The sequence below is a fragment of the Giraffa tippelskirchi genome, chromosome 14, assembly GCF_054371585.1.
Source record: "Giraffa tippelskirchi isolate mGirTip1 chromosome 14, T2T-mGirTip1v1.2.pri, whole genome shotgun sequence".
NCBI classification, from domain to species: Eukaryota; Metazoa; Chordata; class Mammalia; order Artiodactyla; family Giraffidae; genus Giraffa; species Giraffa tippelskirchi.
The window spans coordinates 9119153-9127220 of NC_137288.1; the positions used below are offsets into that span (position 1 = coordinate 9119153).

Consider the following 8068-nt stretch of genomic DNA (forward strand, 5'->3'; position numbering starts at 1 on the left):
CCCAGGGCCGGGCCTCCCGTTGGAAGCCAGGGGAAGACGAGCTGTCGTCCTGCTGGGGTAGGGGAAGGGGTGGGGCCGGGGGAGGTCAGGCTCCAGCAGTGGGAGGGGCGTGAGGCCCGCCTGCGGCAGTTGGTGACCTTCCTGCTCCCCTCAGGGCAGAGCCGCCGGCCTGAGAATGAGGGCGCTGCTGAGCCCAGGGCCTGGGATGGCCCGTTGCTGCTGTGGTCCCAGAGCTCCACCCGAGACCTGAGGGAAGCCGTCTGCCCGTGAGTCCTCTCCCGCTTGTCTGTCAGCTTGTTTGAAGCATGCTGGGTTTTCTGCCCAGCTGGCTAAGGGGAGTCCCTGGAAATGCAAGGGTGTGGGTTTTGGCAGACTTCAGGGAAGACATGCCAGATGAGCCTGGGAGACTCCAGCTTAATCTGGATTCAGGAGATATCTCTTCGGGCCAGCTAGTAATTGTAGGATAAGCCTAATGAGTCTTCACAGGATGAAGAGAGTAACGTGCCAAGGTAGCAATCGATGTCCTCATTCGAGAGGATGAAGCTGGTGCTCAGAGAAGGGGGGAACTTGGCCACAGCAAGGAGGTGTGCACCCAGACAGAACCCCCAGATCCGGCCATTGGAGCTCAGGGAGGCCACTGGTGTGGCTTGTCCCTGTGGCAGGGGCCGAGGCACGCAGCCCACCCTGATTCCTGCGGGGGCCTGACTTGGGAAGTGCCATCTGGTAGCTTTGAGACTCACCAAACCAAATTGCACTGGAGAGAGGAGGGACACCTTCCTTCATCCACCCCCCACCCCCGCCGGATTCCCACATACCCTGACCCCTTTCTCCCGATTTCGGAGCCATTTCCAGAGTCCCGCTCATATGACCTCATTCGAAGTGCACTGTGGACGAGCTGCCATCTGCAGCTACTACCACAGCGGCCAAGGGCTTTAGCTCCCGACTACCTCCCTTCCTTTGGAACTTGGGGGCCCTCTACTCCCCACTTGCACGCCACAGACCTTTGCTGAGGATTGTGGGGACCCTCACTCAGTTTGCAGTACGTTGTAGCCATCCCTGTCCTCTCTATACCTCCCTTGAAACTCAGCTTGTGAGCTCCTTTGGAGCAGCGTGGCCCACCTGGCTGCAACGGAAGAGACACAGCTGACAGTGAAACAACAGCTTAGATCTGAGACCCGGAAAGCTCTGTCAGAAGGGACCTCCCTCTTCACACCGTAGAGGCTGTAGGAGGCGCCAGGCTTTCGAACCAGTGCTGGGGCCAAAATGACTCCACAGCTGTTTTCCTTCCTGGGGAGGGTTCTGGCTCGAGTGGGAATGGCTCAAGTCTCCTAAGGTTCTGCAAGCCCACTGTGTGCAGATTCACGGTACACAGAGAGGAGAAGGTGGAGTCCTGCCCTGTAGGTGGTCACAGCTCACGGATGAGCCAGGCAGGCAGGCAGGCAGGGCATGAGAACACCTGAGCTGCCTTCATGAGTGAATGGTGTGGGGGCAGAGGAAGAGAAGCCGGTCTGCTCCCTCGTGTGGTGCCCCGGGCAGGTTGTCCCCAGAGGAAACCCTTACGACGGTGAGGACTATCACTGCTGTTTCCCAAGGGGTTCCGTCGGTGCGTGTCTTCCCCGGAGCGGTCAGGCCGTCTCTCAAGTACACGGGCCATGGGCATTGCCTCTCCTTGGAACTTCCCATGTGTTTCTCTTTTTTATGGAACAGTGATTTTCTAGAGGGGTTCTGGGCCACAAGGATGTTGGGTCATTTTCTAGCCTTCTGTCATGAAGAACGCTTTCCTGGGTGTTGGGGTGGTTTGTTGTTCCAGCTCCCGTTCTTGGCTTCTTTTGGGAGCTGGTGCAACAAGACGAGCTCAGCCTCTGCCTTCTGGCTGAGATGTCACCCTTGACACAGCAATGCCTGCCTGGAGATAATGATGGCAGTTGCCAAAAGGGCTTCGTTTGGCACATGGTATCTTGAAAGGACGTACACCGTCCTTTCAGATATCAAAGGCTAGTTCAAATGACATACAAATGAGAACTCTCCAATGGAGTCTTACAGTAGTTGGAGAGTCCAAAAAACACTCCTTCAGTCATTTCACTGAGAGTCATTGATTGGGGACACCAAGAATATAGGAAGGAATGCACAAAGAAAGGATGAAATTGTGTTCAGGATCGGGGGAAGGGATGAACAGGGCGTGCTTGCCTTGAATCCAGGCTTTGTTGGGGGGTGGGGCATAAAGATCAAACGGGTCTGAAACTACAAAGTGGTGATGGTAACACAGTATCACCAGAGTTACACAACAGTGTTCCCAAATTGCAACAATGATGAAAAAGTTTACTAATCCCAACTTAACCAACAAAAGTACTGGAAACCATACAAAAAATAAAACATCACCAGAAAGGTGGAAACAAAGCAAATGCAAAGCAGTTCAGGGGAAAGGAACTCCATGTCCCCTGGGGGCAGACCGAGTTGCCAGCGTCCACGGTGAGCAGACGGGGATGGAGGCTGCAGAGCCGACCGCTCCCCTGGACGTGGTGTTTCCGGCAAGGGCTCTGGGTGTCTGTCCAGAGCGGGGGCTCGTTCTCCCTGCAGGGGTGGGTGAGTCATCGTGGGCGTCTGGGTGTTGCGCGGGAGCCAGGGCAGGCTCTCCCTGCCGAGGCGGTGACTCCTCCTCTGCCTCGGGTTCTCCTGCCAGAGCCCGAGCAGGTAGAGGTGCACGTGGAGGTGGAGGTTCTGGCTGAGGGGGTGGGACATCAGTGCCTGGGGCTGGGGGTCCTGCAGGCATGGAGATCCGATCTGCCCGGTGTGCTGGCCAGTACCCAGCTGGCCTGGTGTCTCTGCGAGGGCAAGTCTCGGTTCTCCATCTGCCCTCGGTGGATCCCTGGGTCCTGCACCTGGAGCCAGCACCTCTGTAGGGACAGGTCTGGGAAGCGGAGCCTGGTTCCAGTTGGAGGCCAGTGCTAGAGCTGGGGGAGAAGCAAAGTTTGCCCACAGGCCAGCCTTGGCATGTGCGTCTCCCGGGACAGAAAGCTTCCAAGAGATTCCCAAAGAATACCCAGCGTCGGATGTCTTTTGGGACTGAAGTGTGCAAGATGGGGGGCGGGGGGTGTGAGGCCAGCGCTTGCTGCAGGCCCAGCAGCAGCTTTCGGGGACTCGTCCCTGTGTAGCTCAGCACCCCCTCCCCACACACTCCCGTGCACCAGCCCCAGCGTCCTCACCTCTGTGCTCTGGCGTGCTGGGCTCCAGGTCCTCCTGCTGCCTCAGAGGCCGGGGTTCTCGGGACTCTGGGTCGGAGCCGGGTGTGCTGAGCTCCGTGGCAGCCTCAGACTGGGCCGCCGGGTGTATCCTGGGCGGTGTCTCGGCAGCAGGCCTTCCCCGCCTCCGCTTCTCCCCCGGTGGGGCTGATGCCTCCGTGGGCACGCTCACCTGGAGCCTGCACTGGGCCTCACGGGCGGGGGGGTGGTGCTCCGACCCCTCCCTCCGGGAGGTGGATGGGGTGTCCCCGTCCTCGGCCTCATCACGTGGGAAGCTCTGCAACGATAGTGACCGTCAGCCAGCCATGCTAGGAGTTTTCCGAGCTGGGCCTGGGCAGTGGAGCCGCTGCTTCTGCCTGCTCGAACTTCTCTTCCCAGAAGGGTCAGAGACGTGTGTCTGCTCAGATCCCCACCCGGGAGGAAAGAGACCCACCTGAGGGTGTGAGGTCCGCCTGGGCGGCCGCCGCTGCCCGCACTCTCCCCATCCCGCCCAGCCTGCTCTCCCCTGGGGTGTGGACACAACTTGTCCGCAGGCTTCTGACCCCACATCCGCCTGGGCTTCCTTGAGGGAGACACACCCCAAGAAACCCGCATCCACACACACAGGCAAAGGACCCGGTGTTTCCGGGTGGCATGGGAGAGGCGGCCTGGTCCGTCCTGGGGCTCCCCGTGTTACCTTTCTGTTTCTCCGGGCAAAGGGCCAGAGGCCTCTCGGGGGTGTCCTGAGCCAACGTCGACAGGGTGCCCGCGCACACTGCCTGTGAGCACTCCTGAGGCCCCGGCCTCTGGGCAGGGGCAAACAGCCGAACATCTTGGCAGCCAGTGAACTGGCTGGGGGCTCCTCTCCACTCTGGAGGCCTGGATACCCGGGCTGCGGGTTCTGTTGGGTTCTGTTGCCGGCAGGTGACATCATCTCCTGGGGTTCGTGCTGAGGTCCCTTCCCCAAAACTTCCCAAGGGAATCTCTGGGTTTCTGAGTGCTCGACCACCCCCCTTGGGCCATGTGCAGGCACAGTGACACCCACACAGCCCAGCCCACAGCCCTGGGGAGGCCTGGGTTCAGCCAGGGCCTGAGCTCCGAGGACCCCACTGCTCTCAGACCAGGCTCCTTCTTCTCATAAGTGGTGTGGCCCTGGACAAGCATATGCCACTCAGGGTTGCCCCAGTCTCTCCATCTGCAGAGCGGTGGTCATTCTCCCATCTGCTTCCTAGGTCTGTCGGCCTACGAGCAGCTCCATGCCTTTCCACCTGGGGCCGATATCACGTGGAGCTTGTGCGCTGAGACTTCAGAAAGAAAGATTCCATCCAGGGCTGACACAGCACAGAATGGGGCAGAACGAGGCCTGGATGTGCCGTGGTACCCAGGAAAAGGCACTCCCCCTCCTGACTGTTTTGAGACCCCGCATCCAAGTTGGAGGGCCAAAAGGAAGACTCGAAGGTCTCCCTCTCTTATAGAAAAGAGTAGCCAACTTTCTGCTCCTCTGTTTCCATTGAGATTCTGTTCAAGTGTCCCAGCTCGGCTTCTGCGGGTGGCTGAGCTTCTAATGGCTCCCTGCGTTCTTGTCTTTTCCTCTCCAAACCTTCCGTCCTTTTCCCCCTTCTGGGGTGGAAGGGCGCTGTCATTGCTTCTACCTTCGAGGCAGATTGAGGAAAAGTCTGGACCGTCGACTCCTTTCCTCTCTTTGGTTCCGTGTCTCTCTCTGGCTGTGTCCCTCTCTTTTCCTTTCTCAGTTCCGTCTGTGTCTTCCTCTTTCTCTCTCGTGTGTGGATGGATGGATGCTAGGGATGCACATGTATATGATTAGATGAGGGTTATGTTTTAGGGATAGGTTAGAGGGAGAGAAAGGCTTTAGGTCGGAGTTGGTCATGGGGGAAGGGTCAAGGGTGGTGGTGGTGTTGTTTCTTGGAATCTGAGTGCTGTGCATTCTTCGTCTCTTTCCATATGAACCCCTTCTCAGATACACCACTTGCAAGGAGTCTCTCATGTTTTGTTTCCTATCTTTTGCATTTGTGAATGCTTAGCTTCTCTGTTGTGAAGAGGTTCCATTGGATGGAAACCCATGGGTGTACTTCGTGTACCTCTTTGCCTTACTTGAAGAGACCCCTTTCGACCTCCACCCAGCAAATGGCAAGGAGACTCTGATGTTAAGGAGCCTTTGACCTACGCTTCTTTCTAGCTATCTCATGACATCAGTCTTTAGGGTGAGGTTTTCCCCCTATATTGAGGTGGTATGAGATCAAAACCAATAGCGTTCTTCAGATGTAGCTGTCTGGTTTTCCCATGGACATTGATTGAAGAGGCTTTCTTGTTCCCATTTGGATATTCTCCCCTTCTGTGTCAGAGATGAGTTGACCATGGATGCTGGGGTTTGTTTCTGGACCCTCCACTTTATTCCATCGATCTGGATCTGTGTGTGTTGTTGTATTCCCAATAGCATACTGTCCTGCTGCTGCTGCTGCGGCTAAGTCACTTCAGTCGTGTCTGACTCTGCGTGACCCCATGGCCTGCAGCCTACCAGGCTCCTCCGTCCAGGACATTTTCCAGGCAAGAGTACTGGAGTGGGTCGCCATTGCCTTCTCCGATACTCTCCTGAGGATCCTAGTTTGGTCGTCTAATTTCCTTTCACACAACCTTGGATGTCCGTATCGGGGCTTTTTCGTCGGATTGTATTGACAGTTTAGCCTCTTTTCTGTCTCCGTACCCCTTTTGCAATTCTTTGTTCGGTGCGAAAATGCATTGGCATTTTGGGAGGAATAGCATCGAAGCTGTGGATTGCCTTGTGGGGCTGTGACATCATTTTCCCAATAGGAATTCTTTCAAGCCCTGAGCACAGCTTCTCTTTCCAGTGATTGGTGTGGGCTTGATCTTCCTTCTTCCATCTCTCGCCGTTTTGTGAGAACAGGTCCATCCTTCCCTTCTGGGTTAGATGGACTGGTGGGTATCACTTCAGTGAATGGCATTGTCAGTGGGGGTGATAATTCCCTTCTCGTTGGAAGACTTTGCTGTGAGTATTAGAAATGCAAGTGACTTCTCTTCCCCTTCCTCCCTGTCCATCTCTCAGAGCCACCGGGAAACAGAGGCCTCATCCACGGTCACACAGGCCTGAGGGGGTGCAACTAGACTGTTGTTTCTTCAGGCCCTCAGTGCTGGACATCATCCGGGATCCTCTGTGTGTGTCTTCCTCAGTCTGGTGTCCCTTCAGACCTTTCCCTAGTTTTCACAGGCTTGTTGTGTTGGTGTTCTTTGTCTGTTTGGAGACACATCCTTGATAAGCTTTGTGTTTCCACTCATTCGTCTCGCGATGTATGACCTGTCTTTTGCTTTTGTCATGAGGTCTTTCCCACAGTAGATATCTTTGATTTTGCAAAGTCCACTGTATTCTCTGGGTTTTTTTTTTTTTTTGTGGACTGGCTTTTAGTTTTGTGTGTGAAGACTCAAAGCACGTGTCCGGTTTCTGCTCATTGTTCTTCGAGATTTGTGACAAGTTTTCATGGAAAGTTTGTCTAGGGATAACTGGAAGTGAACTCGGTGTAAGGTGTCAAGTCTCCATCTCCATTCCTGTCATCCCCTGCAGTTTCCAATTCCCTGTTCCTGAGTGGTTTTAGAGACCTTGTGGGGAGTTTGGTTGCATTGGAGTTTGCATTTCCACCTTGATTCGATTCACACTGTTCTGCCCTCAGGGACACTGTCAAGGGGGAGTGAGGAGCAGCCTGCACTTCCAGCAGTGACCACACGGTGGGGCGAGTGCTGCTCTCCCCTCAGGGAGCCCCAGGCCACAGGCATCCCAGTGAGGAGCCAGCTCTGTGCTCAGCTGAAAGGAGTTAGTCTCTCAGGAGCCTCTGAGCCCTTGCCTTTGGATCACCCAGGGTGGGCATTTACTGGGACAGAAAAAATTGCCCTGAATTCCATGGACGGAAGAGCCTGGCTGTGTAGAGTTCGTGAGTTGCCGCGAATCAGACACAACTGAGGACACAAAAATTCTATAGATTAAAACACTTTTTGGGGGTGGGGGGGAGTGAAAGGGGGGGATGTGGGTTTTTTTGTCTTATATAATAGCCAAGAGAAATCTAGTTTAAACCTAAATTCACATAGACGGGAAAGGTATAGCTCTCCGTCACCCTATTAAAAAAAAAAAAAAACTACTAAACTTTTCTGAAAGTTTATTTAGTAGCTTCCTTGAGCAGTTCATTGTGAAGCATTTTTTTTTTTTTCTGTGACATTGGCCTCATTAAAAAGCACGGTTTGCCTTTACTGGATAATTCTGTTCATTGGTTTCTTAGGGAACCTTGGTAATATTTGAGTTTCCTGGGGAGTATGGTCAGATGACCTGGCCCTGGCCAATCGGTGCGTTCCACCTCCCTGGCCACTGTGATTGGCTCCGGGCTGGGGCAGTGCCCAATCGGGGCCCAGGGCCGGGCCTCCCGTTGGAAGCCAGGGGAAGACGAGCTGTCGTCCTGCTGGGGTAGGGGAAGGGGTGGGGCCGGGGGAGGTCAGGCTCCAGCAGTGGGAGGGGCGTGAGGCCCGCCTGCGGCAGTTGGTGACCTTCCTGCTCCCCTCAGGGCAGAGCCGCCGGCCTGAGAATGAGGGCGCTGCTGAGCCCAGGGCCTGGGATGGCCCGTTGCTGCTGTGGTCCCAGAGCTCCACCCGAGACCTGAGGGAAGCCGTCTGCCCGTGAGTCCTCTCCCGCTTGTCTGTCAGCTTGTTTGAACCATGCTGGGTTTTCTGCTCAGCTGGCTAAGGGGAGTCCCTGGAAATGCAAGGGTGTGGGTTTTGGCAGACTTCAGGGAAGACATGCCAGATGAGCCTGGGAGACTCCAGCTTAATCTGGA

The 8068-nt window shown here is 55.6% G+C and overlaps 1 protein-coding gene and 1 long non-coding RNA gene across 2 annotated transcripts in view; one reads left to right on the forward strand and one right to left on the reverse strand.

The window, feature by feature from the left end:
- The window catches only part of LOC145534148 (uncharacterized), a 770273-nt gene that overhangs the window by 519524 nt on the left and 242681 nt on the right, over positions 1 to 8068 (forward strand). Inside the window, exons 67-68 of the long non-coding RNA XR_014074274.1 lie at positions 155 to 266; positions 7799 to 7910. This is a non-coding gene — a long non-coding RNA (uncharacterized LOC145534148). The remainder of the gene's footprint in view (positions 1 to 154; positions 267 to 7798; positions 7911 to 8068) is intronic.
- On the reverse strand, positions 2256 to 4066 carry LOC145534101 (uncharacterized). Its single transcript, XM_081561471.1, has 3 exons — positions 3916 to 4066; positions 3204 to 3516; positions 2256 to 2951 (listed from the first exon to the last, which is right to left on the reverse strand). Exons 1-3 carry the CDS (start codon positions 4048 to 4050, stop codon positions 2323 to 2325), a joined length of 1077 nt encoding a protein of 358 aa, XP_081417597.1. The 5' UTR covers positions 4051 to 4066; the 3' UTR covers positions 2256 to 2322.

Excerpts from the sequence above, each read along its gene's own strand:
- LOC145534101 (XM_081561471.1), bottom strand. The coding sequence starts at position 4,050 with ATGTTCGGCTGTTTGCCCCTGCCCAGAGGCCGGGGCCTCAGGAGTGCT. Across the intron at positions 3,517-3,915 it reads TTGCCCGGAGAAACAGAAAG|AGCTTCCCACGTGATGAGGC; the intron begins GTAACACGGGGA and ends CTATCGTTGCAG. Across the intron at positions 2,952-3,203 it reads CAGCACGCCAGAGCACAGAG|CTCTAGCACTGGCCTCCAAC; the intron begins GTGAGGACGCTG and ends CTTCTCCCCCAG.